Genomic DNA, 27,876 nt, shown 5'->3' with positions numbered 1-27,876 from the left:
CATTTTTCTTTAAATGTATTTAATCTAGCACTTCTATTATTTCCTTGATACCGAGTTGAACCGGGCTGTAGCCCTTTAAAAACTCTTTAGCGGGCTTAACGGATTCCGGTGTATCGGTATTGAAAAATTATTCGTTTGAAACTCGCTCCCCGCCCAACCCGTCAGCCCGCCTCCAATGTTACAGTATCGGGCTGACCTGGGCTGAACCGGGTTATAAACGGGTCAGCCCGGCCCCGATTAACAGGTATAATTCGAACTTTAGGATAGTGTCCTGAAATTTGAATTGCCATAACTGAACTTTAGGATACTGTCCCGAAGTTTGAACCAAAAGAAGTGGTTTATTTTAAATTGTGACTATATTGAAAGGGAATACATTACTAATTCTGGTTATGTTCTAAACAAGTCCTAAAAATGGCCACTGGTTAGGGGTGTTCGTCGGTCGATGTGGTACGGTATTTAGATATTTCGGTTCGGTATTTTCGGTATTCGATTTCTTAAAATGCTATACCAATACCGTACCTAACTAAATTCGGTATGGTTCGATTTTTCTCCTTTCGATTTCAGTTTATTCGGTTCGGTAATTTCGGTTCATTCGGTTTGAATATTAACTAGTGTATAGAGTCATAGACCGTAATATTCTTAATTAAAGTACTCAAAAGTACAAAACTAAAAACGTTTGTTGACAAAAGTTTTGTCCAAAACTAACAAATATAAACCCAGAGAGAGAAACTGTAGATAAAGGAATAAATTTGATCAATAAAAATGTCTTGTTACTTGCTCAGAGTTAATTGATGAATTCATATTTAGGTTTTTTATATTTATATTATAATTAATAATATGTGTATTGAATGATATATATACAAAATATCATACCTAATACCAATTTTTTTTAAATTTAAACCAAATATCATACCGAATACCAAAATATTAAATACCAAATATCAAAACTTTTGGTTTCGATACGCTAATTCGGTATTTAACAAATTATGCACGGCCCTGCCACCACTGGTGCACTTAACCTAAAGTTTGCACCCGAGCTTGGCCCTTAATGCTTGGCCCAATTACTGATCCAAATATCCAGAATCTGACCCGAGGTCCTTTGCTACCGAGATCAACATCGGCTTTCATGGACTTGTACTCCTCCACAAGGCAAATGAATCTTCTCCATTGTTTAAGTCATAGTTTCGCATTCAGTTTCTTCTTCAGTGTGCATTTACCACTAAATTCAGTTTACATTTAATCGCTTCATTGAAGCTTAAACAGAATAATTGTTGCAAAAATGATGTCCCCAAAGCCACTTCCAGAAAATCGAGGTTCATCTCACTCGGCTACCATTAGGTATATCAATATCCTTTGAGAAAAACTCGCATGTTAATCGTATTTTGATCTTTATGTAGCTTCTCTCCAGAATTAATACTAAGTGATCGTTTTCCATTTCACTGCATTCTGCTTACTTTGATTTGGCATTTCCTGATACAAATTTATGCTTCATTCGTTTAAATTAATCGCTGTGATAAGTATTTGAAGCTTTTTATCTCCTCCTAAGACCGAAGGTAATTGACCCCCCTTTCTCGAAGATATCGCAGGAATATTTTTCTTTTTTTTGGTTGAATATTTCTATTTGGAGTTTCGAGGGTTTACCAAAGAAATGTGCTGATTCATTGTCCAATTTACGCCTTGTATTAACTGGTTAATCATTCGAATGTTCTTTTTCACATATTAATTTATTTGTTTATAGAGGCAAGCAAGATTTGAAAGCATGCACATTTGACCCTGTTTAGTGTAGTTTTTTTTTTTATATTTTTTTTTTAATTTTTTTATTTAAGTCTTAGAGAATTATCTCCTAGTTAATTTTACAGTGTTTGATGGTATAATGTAGTATTAGTAGAAGGTGATAAGCGAACTCTATAGAGTGGAGTCGAAAATGACTTAAAGATGATAGATATATTTCTCCCTCCTATTTGGTGAAAGTTTTTCCTTTAAGTACAGAATTTAGTAATATTGGCAATTAAGCACCGTAAAATGCTTTTGCCAGGAATACCTTTTTCTTTATGTCATACCAAATATAGGGCCGTTGTTTTCATCAGCTGGTTGAGTCTAAACATGCCAGAGAATTAGTTAAAAATCCTGGAACAACAGATTGAAATTTTGGTCTTACAACAAAAACAACAGCAACTAAGCCTAGTCCCAAACAAGTTGGGGTCGGCTATATGAATCCTTACTTCTCCATTTAAGCTCAACCCATGTCATCATCATACTAAATAAAATAAAAGTGAAAATAAGTTAGATATAAATGAATAATAGCAATAATATTAATATTAGAAGTTCTTTAGCAAGACTAATAATAACGAAATTTTGGTCTTACGGAGTACTAAAATTGTCCAAGCGGATGACTTCCAGCAATATTATGTTTGTATAGATGCAACCTTTATTTTCATAATGGACACACTATCGTTTTATCCAAGAACAGGGAGGGAGGGAGGAGGGGGAGAGAGAGAGTCAGAGAGAGCATTTTCTAACTTCTATTTTACCTTTTATATCTTCAGCGGCTTATTGGGCTGATAGTATGTTTTCCTTGTTTGGTGTGTTCTACTGTTGGTTTTCGGCAAATCGTGGCTTCCCAAGAATTCTGCTAAGTTTATGAATAGTCAGAACATTTATGGCTAATCCTGTTATACTATTAGTATTGAATTCAGAAATTTTAGTTAAGCAAGTTTTCCAACACTCTTATATAAATAAAGCTATCAGTTGTTGATCTTTAAGTGGAAATGGTGGGAAAAAATGAATTTATCATCCTGCTTAAGAAAATGAATTTATCACTGTAGTTTTGAGTCATGTGTGAAGTTTTGCGTACTGTACTGTGAGGCCTCCTGCTCCGTGTTGCCCCAGAAGCTATTACTGATAGACTTGTCCCATTGCAGGCAAACCCCGGTGCAGATAATCCATATTGTTGGGAACTTTATGAGAATATGGTCAGTTTACTCCATGTACCGCTATTTGTCTCAGACAGGGGCTTCAGTTGTTCTTTTTATGTTCTGCTGTCTTCTTCCATCGTGCATATGGTTTCTAGTAGCGCAAAAGCCTTGGAAGGGCAGGGCACTTTCTAATACACAGGTCTAGTAGAGCTATCATTTTCTTCCTTAAATAAATATCGAAAAAGTATTGGAAGGTCATTTCATTGTCACTTATGCTTTTTTGCTGATAATCTTTCTTCCGACAGGTTGTCCCTTCAGTTGTAAATGGTGGTATAACAGCTCTTTACTTCATCTTGTGGGGAAAGGGGCTTAAATCTTGTGGTCCTGTTCGGTAAGTTCAAGGCTGAGTGATATTTTACTGTTCCTTTTTTCCTATCTTGAATTTGGTTTTTGCATCGTCCCTTTTTTCCTGTTCGGTAACTCTGGCACTAATATATCCTGAACTCCTATTTGTGTACATTGCATAAGCACATGGTAGGTTATTCTGGTAAGCAAATTCTTTGGCATATTGTCATTATCTCTTGCGGCCTCTTGTGGTAGTCTATACATGAAAGATTATGATCGTTTTGCTATGGTCATCTGTTTGAATTTGTTTTTCTTCTGTTAATCATCTAGTACCTTCACTTGCCATAAAAAAATTCTTATCCAATCAGGGCCATATTGGGTGAGTATTCTGGTGCTGTTCTAGGAGTATTATCTGGAGTACTGTATGGCAAGAGGGGCCATGTTTGGAAAAAGGTACACTTTTTGATTAACTACTGTTTTATTTATTTGCTTTGAAATTAGAAAAAAGCCTCATACTTTCATGCGACATAATTCTCAGATTCTTGAAAGCATGAACTTGTGGTGGATCTGTTTCTGTCAAATTTATTGTGTATCTTTCATACTGGACTTACACTAGGAAATTTAATTTCTTCTTTTAATGATCTAGTACTATAAGTTTATTTTCGTGGTAGAAAATTGAAAATTCTCTTACTTATTAGAAAGAAAAGCAATTGTAAAATTTTCGACTTTACTCTTTTCTTGGGTGGTAACTCATTGCTATTTTCCCCATCATCAGGTTGGCGGACTCCTTGCAATGCTGGCATCTTTCTACTTTTTATCACAAGGATGGGCGATGGCTTCATATTCTCCATTTCATATCCTTTCTATATTGAACTCTTCTATCTAGTGAACTCATTCTACATACCATTTTGTTCTTCAATTTCCTTCCCTGTTTCTCCCTAGCAGTCTCTTATTTAGCAGCCAACTTAACAAACAATTACCATTTAGCAATGCCTTTGATGATGAGGCACGGACCGAACAGCTAGTAGGAATGAAGGAAATGGTAGTTCCCATTCTCGCTGGAATCTTGTCAGCACTTCGGAGGGTGATCGCAAGACGGGTCTCACTTAAGGTTTGATCCATTCATTTAGCCATATGATCCATTCCACTTTCTATCCTCTCAAGACGGGTCTCCCATTTAGCCATATGATCCATTCCACTTTCTATCCTCTGGTACTTAACTGAGCAAGTAAAAGCTACCCTTGAATATTTTCCATGTCATTTGCACAGAACCAACTGAAGAGGCGACTCCATGCCATAACCCTTACTTCTGCGACGTGCTTTTTGTTTCCTGTTGCCATGTGGGACATGATTATAGTGAGTACATTTTGATACTTTCGATGGCTATGTTGTTAAGAATCTTCTGTTTTACTGTTTTCAACATAATTTAGGAACATTTGGTCCTCCCTGCCCCAAGGGTGTTCCCTTTACCAATTCTTTTATCTCCCTTTTTTCTTCTTCGTCTTCATCATCTTCTTCTACTTCTCCTACTGTTTCTTCTCTTTTAAGTTGCTTGCCCTCTTTGTATGGAGATATTCAGGGATCAAACAATGTAGAGTTGCCGTTTTCAGCATGGGCTTTTTCAAGCAGCATCTTATTTGGGATGATATTGATATTTTACATTGATAGCATTGCAGAGGAAAGGTAGCTTTTTGTGATCTCTGGCTGATCCTTGTGAGATCCTTTTAATTTACTAACACTTAACTGATTGCTATTGCAAATACGGTTTGGTCCTCATCTGACCTTATTGATTAATGTTTAATGTTTTGGCCTGATTGTCTAAAGATCTCTGTTTGTGCAAGGAGTATGAATTTATGTGTATCTTATCCATAACTTTTATCTTGGGGATACACGCCCATTATTGGCAATTAACTGGCAGCATTGCTTCATGGCTTCTTACTTTGAATGCATTTTTTCCCTCTCTTTTGCTTGCATTTCCCTTTTCCATCTTTACTTTTTATATCGTGGCCCATTGCGAGGTAAGAACGACTGTTGTGGAGTAAATAAGTTCCCTTCGTGCTGGGTAATTACTTTTATCATCTTTGATGCCTCTCAAATAAGAGGCATATATTGTGGTCTTTGTTATGTCTTTGGGTATGTTAGATCATATCTTCTCTATTCTGACGCCTTTCTTATATTCTTTGATTTCTTCACTAGACCTGCAAGTCAACGGTCTCATATGGAAATTCTATATTATTGCCAATTTGTAGGTTGCATATGGTTTTCTCTTCTCCAAGGCACTTAATGGTTGCGGGAGGATGCATCATTATCATGGAGATAATATATAAAATGGACTTCTCTTTACTCGGCTTTCTTATTTGTGCTGCCATCTTGGGATTTGGTATGATGCAAATGCGCATACTATTTGTTGCTTTTAGTTAGTATCATAAATTTCTTTCATTGAATCGATATATGTTATTGCATGATATTTACTTTATTGGTTAGTGAGTTGATCTCACTTTTGAATTTTGTAGGCATATATGAAGCTACGTCCTTGGATCGTTCTAGGAAAGATTCTTTCCAAGGATCAAGCTCCAATGGCATCTTGGACGATCAAACTGAAATGTCTCCACTTCCTACTTGATGTGAGCAACCATTTCTCAAAGAATTTGGTTACTTAATTTATTTTCGCCTTTGTTCAGTTGTTGCCTGCCATGTCTCTTTCTGGAAGATGTCACAAGGATGCGCTTTTGGATGAGTTAATGTTATCCAGATTCTTAGATAATGAAGTTAAAGAAAAATTTCTTGACTAGTAACAAAGTGTTTGTAAGCACATAATTTTTGTCTAAACGTATGTTTTGTCAAGCACTTGATTTGCTTCATTAGGAATTATAAGCCTACAGTAAGCAGTAATGAATTCAGATCTTGCTGACGAGAATATTGATGCTTTTGTTTGTCCAGGTGCAATACCAATCATACTTTTGACTCTAAGACAAGTGATGCAAACGAGGAGAACATGTTTTCTGGTATACTCCTTATTGTGTCATGGTAATTGGCCAGAAACTATTTTACAATTTCAATACTTCCCATGTTATGCCCAAACCATCGAGTGCCTGGAGTCGTGGAAAGCACCGCAGGAATATATAACAAGCAGAAATGTTATGTGCATGTTCCATTTGATGGTTGCCATGTTGCATGTACATTGAATTTATGTTATGATTTGATTTATTTGACAGACAAGGTTAGCGAAATATTTGTACAAACAGTATATATTCCTTTATGGATTTAATTTTATTTTCTCCGCTAGTCTTTCATTATATTATGAAGGGTTAGTAGAATGCAATATGTTAATTCAAAATAATAAAATGCAATTATTTATAATATAAAGATTTGAGTAGTTTAATTCAGAGTTCTAAAATATTTTTACTATTAAAAAGTATAAGTATTTCTATCTTTCTTAATAAAGATTTTGTACCTAAGCCAAAATAATATTAGAAAATCTATTAAAAAAATTTCGGGTCCCAAAAGTTGTGGCTAACGCAACCAACCCTCTTGAGCCACCCATAACTTTCTTTTTTCTTGATGAGGAGATGCCCTTTAATTAACGATAGCTCAGTGTCAGATATTGGCACTAAAGAGAGCTAAGTTATGGATGCGAAATAATCACCGTTTCAAGAAATGAAAGACTTGGTATCCATTGGATCACGGTTTTCTGAAGCAGCTAGTGGAAGGCAATAAGGAAATACTTGGTTAGGTAACCTTTATGAGATTTGAAGTTCTTACCTCGAATACTATCAGTCTTTGAATGAGAGAATAAATGCATTTCATTTAGGACACAGAATCAAGGAAGAAATTCTAATAGTCCACCTTCTAAAAAGGATGTAAATTCACTGAAAAGTGAGTAGATTTCAACTGTTTCAAGCAGTGTTGGATCAAAGATGCAGCTTAAACAAGTTTGTAGTTGAATGAAAATTACACTTTGTTCAGTTACATTAGCCGAAAGCAGGCAAAAATGGGTAAATCTGTCAGTTAGTTCTAGGCTCTGTTTTCTCTGCACTACTTAGTACAGCTTTGGTGAGGAGATGAATAACAATTCCCATGGGGCAAAATAGCAAGCAAAGAGACACAGAATGGCGCGTTTCAATATCGTTTTGCAAACCATCATGATATACCTGCCTGTTTGAAAGAATAAAAAATAGCATTAGAATAGTTGGTCAGTCTGGAAGAGAGTGACTTCTACAGCAAATTCAAACTATGCTCAACGGATTGGCTGGGGCGGGGGGATTCAGGTGGCCTTTTTGAGGGCACGTTTATCTTATCTACAAAGCATATCATCTCGTTCAATTCTAGAAAAAGAAAAGATGAAATTTTTGCAGTTCTATATTGGAGTATTCGGCCTTGGAAAAAGTGATCAATTTTTCATAGGGGTATTGAATAGAGGGACCCCCTTCCTTTTCCTCATCCCAAAAGAGACAGAAAGCATACAACTATGAGGCGTGAGAGAGAGAGAGAGAGAGAGAGACCTCGCAGCAAAAAGATCTACAGCCAATAGGTGAATCCATGCAGATGCTAATGTCATCTCACTGGAAAACATCTTTGCTATACCAGGCAGCTGAACAGAATGAAATATCAAAAATCCGAACCACAACATCAGCACAAGATAACAAGTATCATCTGTTGACCACAAGAACAAACCTCTGGAAGCCAGTATTTACTAGCAAACATCAACCGAATTGTATCTGGTGTCCAAGAGAGGTATAATAGAAACCCGTACAGAAGTCCAAGCACAACATATAGTATGGTGCTTCTCATCAATTTTCTGGTCTGCATTAATTATTTAATCAAGCCTTAACGCAATATATCTAGGAAAGAAGTAAATCTTCTCAACCTTCTTAATTTAAAACTTGTATGCTCTTAACCCAAAGTCAGTATCTTGCAATTAGATGACAAATCAATGCAACTGAAACCATGCCCCAGCAGTTCTACTTCCATGCATGACATAATGGGAGAACTTGGACCAAGTGTTTTTTAAGCTAATGATATAACCACAGAGTTTAAGACGAAAAAACGAAATGTTGCTTTACAGAACTGAGATAACTTACGAGTTGAGCTTTAGGTGCTACAACCATGAGGGTGTAAAACGGAAGAACAGCTGCTGTCCCCAGCGTAAAAACACTGCTAGCTATTTGAGAATTAGGCAACCCTGTGAAATAAGACATCAGTTGTCCCAAATTTGTATGCATACATGTATTTCCAAAATCTCAAATAGATCAATTTGATAGTCCATATACAATATAGTGACAATGTCCTTTTGAGGTAAATTCCAAATATGCGCACTAATTAGTTTGCTTATCCACTCCACAGGAAAGAAAATTTGTAGAAAGTGGAAGGTATTGCCTGCAAATATGTTGAATTCCGTTTGCATTATCAACAATCTGTTCTTCGATATACCACAGCAAACCCAAGAACTTATACATGTCGATAGATTAGCTGTTTAGCTCAAAGTTAAATATTAGCTTGGCAAGAAAATCCTCTAATTAATAACAGCGGCCTAATTTTATAAATAATGTCAAAAGAGGATAATTTGCATTCATCATGTATGAAACCCCCAGGTCAACATTTATGACATCGTTAATAGAGTAAGCGGACATAGATTATGACAATTCATCTCAACAATCTGTTAGTCAGAAGCTACAAACCAATAGCTATTACACCTTTGCCACACTTCTTGAACCGTGAAAGTAGGTTCCTGAAAGTACAATATCATGTTCCAATTTTAATCCTAAATAACAGATGTGTTAGAAGGGAGGTGTCATAAATACCCAAAGTGCATTATTCTGAGATGAATGTAAATTAAGATGAATAACCAGATTTCAGATAGAATATAGCTGCTTCCCCAGAATTATGCCAAGAAAAAGAAAAGTAGCAAAACACATATCAAGAACTAAGATAACTGATAAGACTAAAGAAGCATAAGATGAAAATATTACATATAGCAGACACCCTGCAGCTTTTTCTTTGCTGAAGATTTTGGAGGTTTGGCTGAAGTATTACTCTTGATCCTCCCAGAAAACTCCACCCATTGCTATGCTTACTTCCCCCTTTCCAAATTTCTTGACTTAAAAGGTCAGGGGTTATTGTTTTAAGTGCAGAAGAGGCAGGCTGGTTCCTCCTGATATTTCGTAGGATATGTGATGTCAACGCAGGTGCCCAGCTATCCGTCTACAATAAGTAGTAAGGATTGATTACTTCTAATTGCATAATGATTCGGCAGAAATGGCATTTCATTGTAGCTTCAAACTTGCTAGTGATTAGTGAGTAGGAAAACCTCATTTCTTTCTTTCCGTTACCAAGTAAAGATTCATACTATGGAAGATATGTTGAACCTGAACCCCAAGCCTATGTACAATAAGATAGTAATAGATTGACATTCAATTCATTAAGCCTCCAAACACTAGCATGCCTCACCCCTTTTTCTCTCTCTAATAAGAAGAGGCATCGCAAAGGCTTTAATTCCAAACAAGAATTCAATCCTTGGGAAAAGTACCAGTTAATTCTAGCTGGAATGGTAGAAAAGGTAACTCAACTGAAACATGTATGTGGTGCCCCCCAAATACCAAAAACATCTCCAATTAATAGAAAATTCCACGTAATCTCTGCTTCTGATTGCTTAGTTACTCAATACTATGTACCTGAAGTCTTCACTAGTATTTTAACTGTTCTCAAGCCTTAAATGTGAAATTTTCATTACTTGTTACTATCATATTGCAATAAAGCAACTTCAGATCTAACCAGAATAGTAAGTCGGTACTAGAAGTAAATAGTGTCTCTGACTAAGTACCACAACAAACCCAAATATGGAAATTCAATCAGAGCAAATAAGAAGAGGTTAAAAATGCTTCCCATTAAGATGCTTTGAGGAACAACAATTTAACAATAAAAATGAAGAATTTCTAAAAAAAAAATCAGACAAGATATATATAATAAGCTACCAATACCCAAGAAAAAAAAATAGATTAGGACATTGATAGCAGAAAGATCATACCTTGAGTGAGAATTGGGAGCGACAAAAGCAAGTAGAAGTTAAGGCCATGGTTGATGAGTATGGGAATTGAACGAAAATTTGGAGGAATAACAAGAAGAAAAAGAAGAATTAAAACATAATGGATTACTCATTCGGTGTAGAAAGTACAAATTAAAGAGAGCAATTGTAGTAACGGAGAGCTTTTAGCAGGGGAAAACAAGACTATCTTTTGGAACGAACAGAGAGTTTGTTGGAATAGACAAAGTAATGGGGACTCTCTAAATTGGTCATGGCCAGTGCCACTGAATTAAAGTGAACTTGGCCAACTTCAAATGTAAAGGAAATTTCACCAAATCCGAAAATAACACTTCCTATTGGATTTGAAAATCTGTGATTGTACACGTGGCGCAGATGCAGTTTGGTTGTTTTGTCGGAGTTTGTTGTTCGGTTCGTAACTTCGTATAGAGACAAAAAGTTTTCCTCTATTTCTGATTGGCTTATCCTTTCACTTGACTAGGAAGATATGATAATGAAAGAATAAAAATATAGCAGAAAGTAGTGAAAACGTTTTTTGAAGTGTTTAGGATATTAAACTATAAGGAAGCATTGTTGATTACTATATGCGGGTAAAATCGAACTCAGGATTTGACCGAGCATCCAACACGACAATTTGGGATCGAGAGATGGTGATAAAATTCAGGAGATCGGTTCCTGTTTTACCAAATTAGCCATCGGAACCACCAGACTTGACTTCGAGTTTATCAAGGTCATAACCGATCCCGGTCTTAGCGGTCTCAAGGAATGTATTGCCAGCTTATCCGACAGGGGTCCGAAATTCCCGCAACTAACCGGGCATTAAGTCGGAAATCACGGAATATACCAAAAAAGGGACCAACGGTCAACAAATCAAGGACTTTTTTACCTTTTATGGAACAATAAATAATACCTTAAAGGTAGGTTCCTCTAATATATAAAGGGGCCCTCACAATTCATGAAAGACATTGTAACATACACTTATAAGAAATACATTACAATTATCCTCTAAATTCTTATTCTTTAGTATCTTGGTATCAATCAAAGTACATTCAACTCAAGGGTGGTCAATTTTCCTAGGCTAAAATTATCCAACTCGTATGGTTTGCAGTTAATTTATCATTATTTATTTCAATTACAATCTAATTTATCGTTCCGTATCAAGTTAATCCGCATATCCTTTAAACCACTTACAAATTCAATTGTTATCCGATTTTGAGGGTAAACAGTTTGGCCCCACAGTGGGGCTAAGGATAATAGCGGCAATTTGATACGAATCGCCATAACACACCCCATTTTACACTTGTTCTTTGAAGTATTTCTGATTTTAGGTCAGGATCGAAATGTCAAACCCACAGTCTGTCCCTCTAAACATAGACACAGAATCCGGCCACCATGGCAGGAACAACAATGCAGCGCCCGGTAACGATGCAACACCGATCGATCTTGGTCGAATCCTGGTGGTGGTTCCCATCGATGCCTGTTCACATATGGCCATCGACACAAACCAGCCCACCGACCCCGAAAACAGCGTGCGCAGGGAAGTGCGTTCGATTCCCCAAAACACTCACGACGACGAAAATGATGGGATCAACCTGCATATGATCTTCGAAATGCTACAGGCTCAACATGCGGCGATAACTCAATTGCAGAACCAAGGTCGAACACTGAGCAGGAATGAACCCGAACTCCCCCGGGAATCCATCCGCAAGAACGAACCAACCTCGGAAAGAACGAGCGAGAGTAAAACGGGGACTAACCCCGAAATCATAAAATTGCTTGAAGAATTTACGAAACGGATAGAAACAGGGGAAAAGAAAATCGAAGCCAATGATAAGAAGATGGAAACCTACAACTCCATGATCGACCAAATCCCAGGAGCACCCCTGATATTGAAGGGCTTGGGTTCCAAGAAATTTATTAAAAAACATTTTTCCCCAAGCGCCGCTTCGAAGCTGATCCCTAAAGAGTTTTGCATGCCCGAAATCCCTAAGTACAACAGAACGACCAATCCAAACGAACATGTAATCTCGTATACCTGCGCGATCAAAGGGAACGACTTGGAGGATGATGAAATCGAGTCTGTGTTGAAAAAATTCGGAGAGACCCTGTCAAAGGGAGCTATGATATGGTACCATAACCTTCCTCCTAATTCTGTTGACCCGTTTTCTATGCTTGCAGATTCCTTCATAAAGGCACACGCCAGTTCTATAAAGGTCGAGACCAGGAAGTCAGACCTTTTCAAAGTAAAACATAGGGATAACGAGATGCTTAGAGAATTCGTTTCTCGATTCCAAATGAAGCAGATGGATTTGCCCCGGTCGCGGACGATTGGGCCATTCAAGCTTTCACCCAAGGGCTTAACAGTCGAAGCTCATTGGCTTCAAAGTAGTTGAAACAAAATTTGATAGAATATCCGGCCATCACTTGGACCGACGTCCATAATCGGTACCAATCAAAAATCAAGGTCGAGGATGATCAGCTCGGGATCCCTTCCGGATCTATGCACCCCGTCAGGATCATCGACCGAGCCAAGAGAGACACCGATCACGAATCTAGATCAAACCGGAATCGGTATCAACCGTACAATAAGGGCCGTAAAAGCAGTGGATCCGGGCGAAACCCTATGAGATATGAAAGAAGGAATGACCAAGGACAGAACAACCGAGGACTCATGGGCAAAAACAGTTTCGACAGGCCCATCGGGCCTAAAAAAGCACCGAGGCTATTAGAGTATAATTTCAGCGTCAATGCCTCTACTATCGTGTCCGCTGTAACACCCAAATATTTACTAATATTTACATTTTCGATTGAGCATCTTTATAATAAGGAGATATTTTTACTTTGCACTTCATAAATGTGAAATTTACAATACATGAAAATTCCTTACTCTAGGTTGTGTTAATATTGACAAAGAAGTTCCATGGTGTTGCTATGTGTAACACTTAATATTATTTTGATGAATTGTTGTTAAATACATTATAATTAAGTTTTTGGCTGCCACTCTTTTGTATTTATCTAAGGATATTTAGTAGTTGGACAACCATTTTTATTTCATATTTATCCAAAATTCTTAAAGATAACTTTGATTGACTTAGTCTTTCATAAACTCCCCATTTTTATTCTTTCAAGAAAAAGAAAACCCCTACCCTCTCTTCTTCTTATCACCTGAAAACTTCATGAAAACCACCATAAATTTCCACTAAACCAACCAGCAAAATTCGTTCTTGGTGAAGCTCAAGTTGCTCATCTCTTCGGTGGTAAGTTACTAAACCTGTTTTTACACTTGACAGCTATTAGTGTTTTCTTCATATCATTTTGTATAGAGCTCCATTTTAAGTGATCTAAGACTTTCTGGAAAGCTATTTCATATATCTATAACTCTTATGAAGGAACCAAAACCTGGTTTGTCTTTTATGGAAAGCTATTTCTGGAAAGCTAATTTGCAAGTCAAGCCAGTCTTACTTGAGCAGGTCCAAGAAGCGCGGGAGTTAGATGAGAAGCTTGTGAAACGGGTTGAAGAAGTCCAAAATGGAAGAGAATCAGATTTTACATTGAAGAAAGATGATACCTTATTTTATATTAATAGGTTGTGTGTTCCTAATGATTATGAATTGAGGAAGCAGATCTTGATTGAAGCACATAGTTCGCCTTATGCAATGCATCCTGGAGGTACTAAAATATACCGGACAATCAAGGAGCACTACTGGTGGAGTGGTATGAAGAAAGACATTGCAAAGTTCATTTCTAAATACTTGGTATGTCAACAAATAAAAGCTAAACATCAAGTCCCAGCTGGTCTACTGCAACCCTTGTCAATACCTGAGTGGAAATGAGAAAGGATAACGATGAACTGTGTTTCTGGACTTCCACGCACTCAAAGGAATTATGATGCAATTTGGGTCATTGTAGATAGACTAACTAAGAGTGCTCATTTCTTGGCAATCAGAATGGACTACTCATTGGAACGTTTGGCAAAATTATACATTAATGAGATTGTGAGGCTGCATGGAATCCCTATTTCTATTGTGTCTGATAGAGATCCAAGGTTTACATCTAGATTTTGGTCTAGCTTGCAAGAAGCTTTGGGTTCTAGGTTGAATTTTAGTACCGCTTTCCATCCACAAATAGACGGCCAGTCTGAGAGGGTAATACAAATCTTGGAGGATATGCTTCGAGCCTGCATTATTGAGTTTGAGGGTAGTTGGGACAAACACTTAGCCCTGATAGAATTTGCTTACAATAATAGCTACCAATCAAGTATAGGCATGCCTCCTTATGAAACTTTGTATGGGAGAAAATGCAGAACGCCTCTTTGTTGGAACAAGATTGGTGAAATAAAATTGGTGGGTCCTGAGATTGTTCAACAAACTGAAGATAAGGTAAAAATCATCAAGGATCGCTTAAAAATTGCATCAGACAGACAAAAGTCTTATACTGATCTTAAAAGGCGTGAAATTGAGTATAAAGCGGGTGATAAAGTATTTTTAATGGTTTCTCCATGGAATAAGATTATGAGATTTTGCCAAAAAGGTAAACTTAGTCCACGATTTATTGGATCTTATGAAGTGCTTGAGAGAGTTGACCCAGTTACTTATAAACTAGCTCTTCCACCGGAGTTAGACAAGATCCACAACGTCTTTCATGTTTATATGCTTAGAAGATACCGCACAGATCCATCTCATGTTCTTCCTATTGAATCTATTGAGGTCAATCCGGATTTGATATATGGAGAAGAACCAATCCAAATCTTAACGCGTGAGTTAAAGGAGCTTAGAAACAAGAGCATCCTCTTAGTGAAAGTTCTTTGGAAAAATCATTCTGGTGAAGAAGCTACCTAGGAGCGAGAAGAGGATATGCGAGTTCAATATCCACATTTGTTTAGGGACTAGTACCACGTAAATTTTGGGATAAAATTTATTTAAGGGGGAGAGAGTTGTAACACCCCAAATTTTTACTAATACTTGCATTTTCGATTGAGCATCTTTATAATGAGGAGATATTTTTACCTTGCACTTCCTAAACGTGAAATTTACAATACATGAAAATTCCTTACTCTAGGTTATGTTAATATTGACAAAGAAGTTCCATGGTGTTGCTATGTGTAACACTTAATATTATTTTGATGAATTATTATTAAATACATTATAATTAAGTTTTTGGGCTGCCACCCTTTTGTATTTATCTAAGGATATTTAGTAGTTAGGCAACCATTTTTATTTTATATTTATCCAAAATTCTTAAAGATAACTTTGATTGACTTAGTCTTCCATAAACTCCCCATTTTCATTCTTTCAAGAAAAAGAAAATCACTACCCTCTCCTTCTTATCATCTGAAAACTTCATAAAAACTACCATAAATTCCACTAAACCAACCAGCAAAATTCGTTCTTGGTGAAGCTCAAGTTGCTCCTCTCTTTTGTGGTAAGTTACTAAACCCGTTTTTATACTAGACAACTATTAGTATTTTCTTCATATCGTTTTGTATAGAGCTCCATTTTAAGTGATCTAAGACTTTCTGGAAAGCTATTTCATAGATCTATAATTCTTATGAAGGAACCAAACTCTGGTTTGTCTTTTATTTATCCAAAAATAGGTGATGAATTACAAGGCATGTGCTGCCCAGATTTTCTGTTTTACAAACCCTCCATATACTACTGTTAGTATGTTTAGCATAACCTTTTGTATAAAATTGATATGGGGGTGATTCAAGATGTTCTGAAATGCTAAGACACATATCTACAACTGTAAATAAGAACACACAGTCTAGTTTGTCCTTTTTCATCTTCAAATCTGAGTCACAACACGAGACAGTGATACTATCCAGAATTTCTGTTTCAAACATTTTTTGTAATTTTCACCAATATCATGTTTAGTTTGACATGTTAAATCACTGAACTTATATAGATATTTTATTATGTATTTAAGGTATATATATCCTTGTAAAAGCTAAGGGAAAGTGTTTGAGGAAGTGGACGGATTTGGTTTGTCTAGGGCGTAGACGATTCGAACGTCCTCAAGTTGTGGTTGAACTATTTTATGGTAAAACACCAAGATTTGTGTATAAACTTAGTAATATTTTTACTTGCTGGAATATTTTGAAATAACCTGATATTTTATTGTTCTTGTCTTCAATTAATAGCATTATATTCGTGTTATATCAAGTATTGCAAGATATTTACTAAATCGCCCACTTGTACAGATTGTTTGATCATTTTACATTCTTGTTGGGACTTTGTCCTTCTTGTGATAGTGACTTTGTCACTCAGCTTGGCATGCCTCTTGATTTGGATCTTTTTCCATCTTGACTTTGGATTTGTAGTTTCGTCTTAAATTATGAAACTTGTCCGTATTAAGTATGAACTAGGAAGCCATTTTTAATATGGTTCTTGATTCTCTTGACTATTGGGTTTTGACCCTACTTGATTTGGGGCTTCGGTCCATCTTAATATCTGATTTTTCTTAGTGTGATGACATGGCGTACACATTGGGCAAAAAATGGATATTTGACAAGCTTTCTTGGATTGATAGTATACGCTTTCTCAACTCTTGAATCTTGAACATTGTTATTGATATTTGGAAACACTTCAAGGGTTGATATTTGATACTTTTGATATATTTTTTCACTTGTTTATGTTTCATTTGAGCTACCTATGACTGAAAATGGAATTAGAGAAGTTAATGTCTCCAAGCCTAAAGCTTATACGCTATTAAGCTTTATGCTTAGCGATAGTTGTTTTCTATCGTAGGTAATGTACATGATAAAATTTGAAGACGACCTTATGAAGTAGTCTTTTTGGGAGCACTTATGGTGATCACATTTGCATATGCACCATGGTTTTGTATAGTTTTGGGTATGTTATTTGGAGGCTTGGATATTAAGACCAAAATCTTGTAAGTTGAATTTGGCAACTTATTTTGCTATTTTAAGGTGTGCTTAATAACTCAAGTCTTGTAATATGTTAAATTTACACTTTGTCTTATATATATGTACAAAAAAAAAACTAGTTTCCTTTTTATACCCGATAGTTTGAAATTTATGTACAATACAAACTTGCAGTGATGTTGAATGAAAGTATAATTTTGTTAGGAAGTTGCTTTAACGTGTTGATTATTCAAGAATGGTTATATCACCTTATGTTTAAATTTTGACATTGTATTTCATTTTAAAAAATAAAATAAAAATTACGAAGAGTATTTTCGAAAGTAAAACTATTGCACTTTGGACCTCATCGCATGGGCCTATTTTCGCTACTAAATTATTCTGAATATTTTTTTAATTAATATCTTCTTAATGTTGTAAGTAGTAAATTAGATCTGTTTCGTAAGTAGCACTCTCCCAAAGGGGTTGTTACAAGTTTTGGTATCAGAGCTAGGATTGTGATTCTAGGATTTTTGTTGTGATCGTACCTAATATTTTTGTTATTTTCTTTGTTGAAAATGACTTGGAGATTATAAAATTTTGTATACTTGTTTAATGTAATTTGATGAATTACTTGTGCATATGCATCATGTCCATGTCCCTAATGCAGTGTGATCTTATCTTTTATAGGAATTTAATATGGCCTCTTCTTCGAATAGAGCTATTGAATCTGTTGATGAAAGTCAGGCCCATTATAATGCTCCACCTCACCTCCAAGAAGGAGATGAGGTACCCTTGCCTAACCTAAATCATCATCGTGTTAGTGAAAATGAAGTGAATAATAATCCAAAAGCAATGGGTCATAGTACTCCTATTATGACTCCTCCATTTCAACAGATGGTTGAGTTCTTTCGTCACTTGGCTGGGACAATGTCAGAATCTAGTGAAATAAATTTTGAGAAGATGAGGAAAATGGATGGAGTTGAATTACAATGGATAGAGCGCATAGAGAGGGTCTTTGAACAACTAGAGTGTACTAATGTTGTCAAATTTAAGTATGCTATCTCTCTTTTACAAAACGATGCCTATGATTGGTGTGTAAGTGTGCCAAATGCAAAAGCAAAACCTCCGGTACTGACTTGGGATGACTTTGTGAAAGCATTTCGTGCGAAATATGTCCCCCATGTCTACTGTGATGCAAAGAAAAAAGAGTTTCTGAACTTAAGATAAGGGAGTATGCCTATTGCAGAGTATCAACAAAAATTTCTCAGGCTTTCTCGCTATGCTGGAGGTATTATTGATGGTGAAAGAGACAAGTGTAGAAGATTTGAAGAAGGTTTGAATGGTTACATTCGAAAATCTGAGGCAATCTTGCAACTCGGGGATTTTTCCAAGCTAATTTCAGCTGCTCTTACTTGGGAAAGAATTGACAAGGAAGAAGCTAGTAGGAGAGAAAACAAGTTTAGGAAGGGTAATTCAGATTATGGCGATCGATCCAAGAAGGGAAAATTTGACTATTCCAAGACTGAAAGTGCATAGAAGTTATCATATCATAAGTAGAATAAGCCAAATTTCTCTACTGCTAGTACTCCAAGTTATGGCCAAGGCAAAACTTATACACCTACTTGTGCACAGTGCGGAAAGAATCACTATAGTGCATGCAGAAGAGCTTCTGGTGCTTGTTTTAATTGTGGAAGTATGGATCATAAAGTGAAGGATTGCCCTAATCCTAATCCTCTTTCTTATACACATACCAATGGCTCATTTCAAAAGCCTATCACTACTCATTCTCAAGCTAATAGCGGTGCAAGACCTAAAAATATGCAAGCGGCGGGTTCGGGTGGAGTTAATCAGGTTAGTGGGTCGAGATCTACTGCACGAGTCCATGCTATGAGATAGAAGAATGACCAAGATGGCCTGGACGTAGTTGTTGGTAAATTTCACTTATTTGACATATCTGTTGTTATATTATTTGATCCTGGATCTTCGCACTCTTATGTTTGCTCATCACTTGCATTTCCTGATACTGTTAAATCTGTGAGACTTGACTTTGATGTGTTGGTCACGAGTCCATTAGGTCATCAGGCTGTTGTTAACAGGATTTACCGAGATTGTCCATTCATGATTCAAAATCTGGTCTTCTTTACAGACTTGCTTGAAATGCCCTTCCAAGACTATGATGTTATTGTTGGTATGGATTGGCTCCATAGGCACCATGCGTTGGTTGATTGTAGGTTGAAGCAAGTGACTTTTAGAACTCCTGCATACTCACACATAGTAGTTCAAGGAGAAAGATCATTGACAACTAATATTATTTCTGCCGTCTTGGCAAGGAAGATAATTTGTCAAGGTTGTGATGCCTATCTTGCTCATATAGTCGATACACAATTGGGGAGTACAAGTATTAAAGACATACCAACCGTGTGCGACTTTCCTGCTGTATTTCCTGATGATCTTCCTGGGTTGTCTCCGGAAAGGGAGATTGAATTTCCTATAGAGCTTGTCCCTAGAACTACTCCTATTTCTATTGCTCCTTATAAAATGGCTCCAGCTGAATTAAAAGAGTTGAAGGCTCAATTGCAAGAACTTCTTGAGAAAAGGTTTTATTCGTCCCAGTATTTTGCCTTGGGGAGGTCCTATTTTGTGAAAAAGAAAGATGGCACTCTTAGGCTTTGCATTGATTACCGACAGCTGAACAAGGTAGCAATCAAGAACAAATATCCACTGCCTAGAATCGATGACTTGTTTGACCAACTGAAGGGTGTCAGCTTGTTCTAAAAAATTGACTTGTGGTCTGGATATTATCAGTTGCGCGTGAGGGAGCAAGATGTTCCTAAAACTGCTTTTAGGACCAGGTATGGCCATTATGAATTTTTGGTAATGCCATTTGGTTTGACAAATGCTTCTACTACATTTATGGATCTAATGAATCATGTATTCAAGCCTTATCTCGATCAATTTGTGGTGGTGTTTATTGATGACATTTTATTCTATTCTAAGAATAGAGAAGATCATGATAAACATCTCCGGAATGTCATGCAAATTCTGAAAGAGAGGCAACTCTATGCGAAGCTTTCCAAATGTGAATTTTGGCTGAGTGAAGTGGCGTTTTTGGGGCATATTATATCAGCTGAAGGTGTGAAGGTTGATCCTAGTAAGATTCAAGCTATTGTTGATTGGAAACCTCCTAAAACTCCAACTGAGATTAGAAATTTCTTAGATTTAGCAGGATACTATAGGAGGTTCGTGAAGGGCTTCTCTATTATAGCTTCTCCTTTGACCAAATCTTTGGGGAAAGACGCCAAATTTGTGTGGGATGAAAAGTGTCAAGAGAGCTTTGAAAAGTTCAAATCCTTGTTGACACAAGCTCCAATACTTTCTTTGCCAGCTGAAAGGAAAGATTATGTGGTATACAGTGATGCATCTCACAGTGGCTTGAATTTGGTAACTTATTTTGTTATTTTAAGGTGTGTTAATAGCTCAAGTCTTGTAATATGTTAAATTTACACTTTGTCTTATATATATATACAAAGGAGAAAACTAGTTTTCCTTTTTATACCCGATAGTTTGAAATTTATGTACAATATAAACTTGCAGTGATGTTGAATGAAAGTATAATTTTGTTAGGAAGTTGCTTTAACGTGTTGATTATTCAACAAGGGTTATATCACCTTGTGTTGAAATTTTGACATTGTATTTCATTTTAAAAAAATAAAATAAAAATTATGAAGAGTATTTTCAAAAATAAAAATATTGCACTTTGGACCTCATCGCATGAGCCTATTTCCGTTACTAAATTATTCTGAATATTCTTTTTAATTAATATCTTCTTAATGTTGTAAGTAGTAAATTAGATTTGTTTCGTAAGTAGCACCCTCCCAAAGGGGTTGTTACATCCGCCATCAGACACATCAAAGATACCTAATAGCCTCGACCTTTGCAATCCGATCCATCCCAAAGGGATCCTAACCTTATATGCAAATATCACGGCACTCACGATCACAGAACAGAAGATTGTCGACAATTAAGGGAAGAAGTAGCCTGGCTGTTCAACAACAGGCATCTCCGAGAATTCCTTAGTGATCAGGCCAAGAGTCATTTCAGGAACAGAGATTTGAATAAACAAACTGAACCAGAGGAACCTCAACACGTCAAAAAGATGATCACCGGTGGAGTCGACATCCCCCAGGGACAGATGTTGAAGCTCACCAAACTTTCCATCACAAGGGAAAAATGGACTCGAGATTACCTACCGGAAGGAACCTTATCGTTCAACGACAAAGACGCAGAGGGGATCACACAACCCCACAATGATGCACTGGTAATATCGATACTCATAAATAAATATCGAATTAAACGTGTGTTGATTGATCCAGGTAGCTCAGCCAATATCATCAGATCGAGGGTCGTGGAACAACTCGGCCTACAAGGTCAGATCGTACCTGCATTCCGAGTCCTAAACGGGTTCAATATGGCCTGTGAGACCACTAAAGGGGAAATAACATTACTGGTAAATGTCACCAGAACCATTCAGGAAACCAAGTTTTATGTAATCGAAGGGGACATGAGATACAACGCTTATCTTGGAAGGCCATGGATTCACAACATGAGAGGAATACCCTCGACATTACACCAGGTGTTGAAATTCCTGATGCCCAAAGGAACCAAAACAGTGTATGGGGAACAATCGACCGCAAGGGAAATGTTCGCAGTCGATGATGTGATCTCGACATCCACACTCACAGTATATAATAGTCCGAATCCGGTGATAAAAAATGGGGCCAAATAGCAATCACCGATACTAACCTCGACAGAATTGGAGGAGCGGGGGATAGACGATGGTGACGACTACGGAGTCCCCAGGTCTTTCATAATCCCCGATGACTCCAACACTATAAAATCAACAGTCGAGGAACTGGAGCAAGTCGTATTAAATGAACACTTGCCCGATCGAAAGGTTTACCTGGGCACGTGGTTAAACCCCGAGCTCAGGAAAAAACTCATTCAATTTCTTATAGCTAACAAAGATTGTTTTGCTTGGTCCCTCCTCGATATGACAGGGATACCACCAGAAATAACCACTCACAAGCTAAGCTTGGATTCGAAGTTCTACCCGGTCAAGCAGAAGAGGAGGCCCCAGTCCGAGGTCAAACGTGCTTTCATCAAGGACGAGGTATCCAAACTCCTTAAAATAGGGTCCGTTCGGGAAGTTAAATACCCGCATTGGTTAGCAAATATAGTGGTAGTTCTCAAGAAAGGGGATAAATTAAGAATGTGTATAGACTATAAGGATTTGAATAGAGCATGTCCTAAGGACTCCTTCCCATTTCCAAATATCGATCGCATGATCGTTGTCGTGACCGACCATGAGATCCTCAGTTTTCTCGATGCCTACTCCGGGTAAAATCAAATACGGATGAACCCGGATGATCAAGAAAAGACCTCCTTTATCACTAAATACGGCACATACTGCTATAACGTAATGTCATTCGTGTTAAAACATGCCGGTGCCACTTACCAACGCCTAGTAAACCGGATGTTCGAAGAACAAATAGGAAAATCAATGGAAGTTTACATTGATGATATGTTGGTTAAGTCTCTGTGAGTAGAGGACCATTTAAAACACTTACAGGAAACCTTCAACGTATTGAAAAAATACAACATGAAGCTGAACCCGGAGAAGTGTGTGTTCGGAGTTGGATCAGGTAAATTCCTCAGATTCATGGTATCCAATCGGGGAATCGAGATTAACCCCGATAAGATCAAAGCCACCGAAGATATCACGGTCGTAGATAACATAAAGTCCGTGCAGAGGCTAACCGGGCGCATAACCGCTATGGGGCGATTTATCTCGAGGTCCTCTGATAAGAGTCACCTATTCTTCTCATTATTGAAGAAAAAAGTGACTTCTCATGGACTCCGGAATGCCAACGGGCCTTGGAAGAGCTCAAGCAATATCTATCGAGCCGACTGCTACTCCACACGCCGAAGATAGACGAACAACTATACCTATACTTGGCGGTCTCGGAGATAGCGGTAAGTGGAGTCCTGGTTCGGGAATAAAAAGGTACGCAATTCCCAATTTACTACGTTAGCAGAACTTTAGGTGAGGCCGAAACTAGATACCCCCACCTAGAGAAATTGGCGCTTGCTTTGCTAAGCGCCTCTAGGAAGTTGAAACTGTATTTTCAATGCCACCCCATACGTGTTGTGACTACTTACCCATTGAGAAATATAATGCATAAACCCGAACTCTCGAGACGGTTGGCGAAGTGGGTCGTTGAGGTCAGCAGGTACGAAATTGAATATCGGCCTTGAACTGCCATTAAATCTCAAATTCTGGCAGACTTTATGGTCGATTTTACGCCGGCACTGGTACCCCAAGTTGAAAGAGAGTTATTATTGAACTCGGGGACTTCTTCGAGGATCTGGGCCCTCTTTACAGATAACGCCTCAAATGCAAAAAGGGTCCAGACTTGGCATCGTATTAAAACCACCAAAGGGCAATATAGTTAGACAATCTATTAGAACTATAAGATTTACTAACAATGGGGCCGAATATGAGGCCATGATTGCAGGTCTCGAACTAGCCAAAAGTTAGGGGGCGTAGATGATCGAAGCTAAGTGCGATTCACTCCTTGTGGTATACCAAGTTAATGGGACCTTCGAGGTAAGAGAAGAACGAATGCAGAGATACCTAGATAAATTACAGGTAACACTACACCGGTTCAAGGGATGGACTCTACAACACGTGCCTCGCGATCAAAACAACGAGGCCGATGCCCTCGCTAATTTGGGATCGTCGGTAGAAGACAATGAGCTCAATTCAGGGGCAGTCATACAACTAATGAAATCGGTAGTCGAAGAAAGCCATGACGAAATAAACTCAACGAGCCTAACATGGGATTGGAGAAACAAATACATAGAATACTTGAAAACCCAAAAACTGCCCTCGAATCCAAAGGAATCGAGGGCCCTACGTACAAAGGCAGCCCGATTTAGTTTGTCTGAGGATGGAACCTTAGTCAGAAGAACGTTCCATGGCCCGATTGCGATATGTTTGGGACCGGGGGATACCGAATACGTTTTGAGGGAAATTCACGAAGGCACCTGCGGAAATCATTCAGGTACCGAAGCACTGGTCCGAAAAATAATCAGGGTTGGTTATTACTGGATAGACATGGAAAAAGATGCGAAGGAATTCATACGAAGATGTGATGAATTCCAAAGGCATGATCCGATGATTCATCGAGCCGGAGAGCTGCTACATTCGGTCTTATCACTATGGCTATTCATGAAATGGGGGATGGACATCATTGGTCCGCTTCCACGAGCACCCGGTAAGGCCCAATTTATTTTATTTATGACTGACTATTTTTCTAAATGGGTGGAAGCCTAGGCATATGAGAAGGTCAGGGAGAAGGAGGTCATCGACTTTATCTGGGACCATATCATATGTCGGTTCGGAATACTGGCTGAAATCGTGTGCGACGATGGGAAATAGTTTATTGGCAGCAGAGTAAGCAAGTTTATCGAAGACCATAAGATAAAAAGGATCTTATAAACTCCCTACCACCCTAGTGGGAACGGACAAGCAAAATCCACCAATAAAACCATAATCCAAAACCTCAAAAAGAGGTTGATCGATGCCAAAGGAAAATGGAATCCTGCCCGAAGTCCTCTGGGCATATCATACAACTTCAAAGTCTAGTACCGGGGCTACCCCGTTATCGCTGGTTTACGGTGCCGAAGCTTTGATACCGGTCGAAGTCGGACAACCAAGTATCAAGTTCCAATATGCTACTGAAGAAGCAAATAACGAGATCCTGAACACAAGTCTAGAACTACTCGACGAGAGACGTGATGCCGCCCTCATTCGAATGGCAACCCAGAAATAACGAGTCGAGAGATATTACAATCGAAGAACCAACCTTAGACACTTTAATGTCAGGGACTTAGTATTGAGGAAGATCACGTTAAACACTCGGAATTCGAATGAAGAAAAACTGGGACCGAACTGGGAAGGTCCGCATCAGGTTATTAAGATCACCAGAAAAGGGTCATACAAACTCGGAACAATGAACGGTGAAAAATTACCTAGCAACTGGAATATAACCCACTTGAAACGATATTACTGCTAAGGTATGACCCCGATCACCTTCTCTTACTTAGCTACATTTTTTACTAACAATTGCAGACACCCAACACAATTTTTTAGGCCTGAAAGCATGCGTTGCACTCTTTTTCCCTTGATTCGATTTTGTTTCAAATATTTTTTTTGGCAAGGTTTTTAATGAGGCAATAATGAAATTGTGCTAACTTACAATCGAAGTCAACACTATTCGAGGCTTATCTACGACAAACCCCGAACACTAGGTGGCATAATCCGGGGGGAATGATTTTTTCTTGTGCTCGAGCAATCTAGGCTCGCTCAATAATAAGATTTTCTATAGAGGACAAACGGTCGATTGAACCGTGCCCACATAGATCACCCGAGCCCGGACACAAGATACAAGTTTAACTTTGTATACTACGCACAAAATTGAAATGAAGTCTATGCCTTTTAGATAAAAGTTCCTATCCTTTCAAAGATTTTTTCGATTGGTTCCCCAAAGATATCGAGCCCAAAAGCCACTTCACTTGGGGATTGATTATTTAGCGTTGCCCGAATTAAAAGGCTACGACCATTCCGGGTTAAACAAAACTTGAGGGAATAAAGCTTATTTGGCGTTGCTCGAATTAAAAGGCTACGACCATTCCGGGATATAAAAACCTAAGGGTAAGAAGCCTATTTGGCGTTTCCCGAATTAAAAGGCTACGGCCATTCCGGGATATAAAAACGCGAGGGTAAGAAGCCTATTTGGCATTGCCCGAATTAAAAGGCTACGGCCATTCCGAGGTAACAAAACCCGAGGGCAAGAATCTTATCTGGCATTGCCCGAATTAAAAGGCCATGGCCATTCCAGGATATAAAAACTCGAGGGTAAGAAGTCTATTTGGCATTGCCCGAATTAAAAGGCTACAGCCATTCCGGGATAACAAAACCCGAGGGCACGAAGTTTATTTGGCATTCCCCGAATTAAAAGGTTACGACCATTTCGGGATAAGAAAACCCGAGGGCATGAAGCTTATTTGGCATTGCCTGAATTAAAAGGCTACGACCATTCTTGGATAACAAAATCCGAGGGCACGAAGCTTATTTGGCATTGTCCGAACTCGAAAAAACTACGATTATACTAAAAACGGCTCGGAGACGTACGAAGCCCGTGACAAAAGGTACCTTCGACAAAATTATAAAGGAATTATAAGTACTTTGGGAAACATTTTGATTCATACCGAATTGCATTGCCTTAAGAAAAATCAAAGGCAAAGCCTGTTCGAAACCCCGAACAGGACCTAGCTATTTAGTGCTAAGGCATTTCAATCTTTTCAAAAAATAAAGAGAAGGACAAAGGAAAAACTCAAGAATTATCGAAAAACTTGTATTATATATATGATCTTTACAAAGGCGTAAGAAGCCCTGACAAAAAGTACAAAATACAAAGAAGAAAAAACAAAATCAAACGGAAGCCGCCTAATCTTGGCCGGAGCCCGCCTCGTCATCGGGATTCCCGGGGTCTTCTCCATCCTCGAACCTGCTTGAGTCCTTGGAATCCTCCTCCTCGGGATAGACCAACTTTCTGGCCTCGGCTTTGAGCACCTTGGAATCCTTGATCTCGGCCGATAAGTCAAAACCCCGAGCGTCAACTTCCTCGATGGCCTGTCTTCGAGATTGCCACTTCATATGCTCAACTATATTTTTTGATTGGTCTTGAGTAGGTTCGGCATCGGCCTTGTACTGGTTCACCATTTCAGCAGCTTCGGACTTGGCCACGACGACCTCTGACTTAGCCGTTTTAAGCTCCTTGACCAGGTTATCTCGATCTGAGCCGGCCGAACCGAGCCAAGATTGGAGCTCCTCAACCTTTTTTGTTTGAACCTCGGCCCTTTCCTTTGCTTCTCTTAGCTGGATTTCGGCCGAAGTTAGTTGTGCCCGACCAACCTCTTTTTCCGAGGCCAAACGATCCATTTTGCCTCTCCATTCATCGAAAAACTCAAGAATTATCGAAAAACTTGTATTATATATATGATCTTTACAAAGGCGTAAGAAGCCCTGACAAAAAGTACAAAATACAAAGAAGAAAAAACAAAATCAAACGGAAGCCGCCTAATCTTGGCCGGAGCCCGCCTCGTCATCGGGATTCCCGGGGTCTTCTCCATCCTCGAACCTGCTTGAGTCCTTGGAATCCTCCTCCTCGGGATAGACCAACTTTCTGGCCTCGGCTTTGAGCACCTTGGAATCCTTGATCTCGGCCGATAAGTCAAAACCCCGAGCGTCAACTTCCTTGATGGCCTGTCTTCGAGATTGCCACTTCATATGCTCAACTATATTTTTTGATTGGTCTTGAGTAGGTTCGGCATCGGCCTTGTACTGGTTCACCATTTCAGCAGCTTCGAACTTGGCCACGACGACCTCTGACTTGGCCGTTTTAAGCTCCTTGACCAGGTTATCTCGATCTGAGCCGGCCGAACCGAGCCAAGATTGGAGCTCCTCAACCTTTTTTGTTTGAACCTCGGCCCTTTCCTTTGCTTCTCTTAGCTGGATTTCGGCCGAAGTTAGTTGTGCCCGACCAACCTCTTTTTCCGAGGCCAAACGATCCATTTTGCCTCTCCATTCA

The 27,876-nt window shown here is 38.4% G+C and overlaps 2 protein-coding genes and 1 long non-coding RNA gene across 4 annotated transcripts; 2 read left to right on the top strand and 1 right to left on the bottom strand.

Annotated features, from left to right (window-relative positions):
- The first annotated feature begins 1,101 nt into the window (after positions 1-1,101).
- LOC104110575 (uncharacterized) lies at positions 1,102-6,538 on the top strand. Its single transcript, XM_009620104.4, has 11 exons — positions 1,102-1,338; positions 2,922-3,114; positions 3,221-3,306; positions 3,629-3,713; positions 4,036-4,114; positions 4,241-4,371; positions 4,530-4,616; positions 4,840-4,943; positions 5,510-5,640; positions 5,774-5,884; positions 6,201-6,538. The coding sequence occupies exons 1-10, from the start codon at positions 1,280-1,282 to the stop codon at positions 5,881-5,883; spliced, it is 1,065 nt and encodes a 354-aa protein (XP_009618399.1). The 5' UTR covers positions 1,102-1,279; the 3' UTR covers position 5,884; positions 6,201-6,538.
- A 569-nt stretch (positions 6,539-7,107) lies between these two features.
- Positions 7,108-10,599, bottom strand: LOC104110560 (protein ABA DEFICIENT 4, chloroplastic-like). Of its 2 annotated transcripts, XM_009620089.3 has the most exons (6): positions 10,285-10,599; positions 9,230-9,461; positions 8,342-8,442; positions 7,935-8,063; positions 7,763-7,851; positions 7,108-7,415 (listed from the first exon to the last, which is right to left on the bottom strand). In XM_009620089.3, the coding sequence occupies exons 1-6, from the start codon at positions 10,330-10,332 to the stop codon at positions 7,265-7,267; spliced, it is 750 nt and encodes a 249-aa protein (XP_009618384.1). In that variant the 5' UTR covers positions 10,333-10,599; the 3' UTR covers positions 7,108-7,264. The 2 variants fall into 2 exon arrangements, with proteins under 2 accessions (XP_009618384.1, XP_009618393.1); XM_009620098.4 differs by lacking the exon at positions 7,935-8,063 and having other exon boundaries at positions 10,285-10,596.
- Positions 10,600-15,667: 5,068 nt separating this feature from the next.
- On the top strand, positions 15,668-16,351 carry LOC108947540 (uncharacterized). The gene is made up of 2 exons (XR_001972015.3): positions 15,668-15,720; positions 16,225-16,351. It is a non-coding gene; the product is annotated as an uncharacterized lncRNA (long non-coding RNA).
- The last annotated feature ends 11,525 nt before the right edge of the window (positions 16,352-27,876 follow it).

Source organism: Nicotiana tomentosiformis, chromosome 2, assembly GCF_000390325.3.
Source record: "Nicotiana tomentosiformis chromosome 2, ASM39032v3, whole genome shotgun sequence".
Classification (NCBI taxonomy): Eukaryota; Viridiplantae; Streptophyta; class Magnoliopsida; order Solanales; family Solanaceae; genus Nicotiana; species Nicotiana tomentosiformis.
The sequence above is the reverse complement of the archived record's forward strand: the minus strand, read 5'-3'. Positions and strand labels throughout refer to the sequence as shown.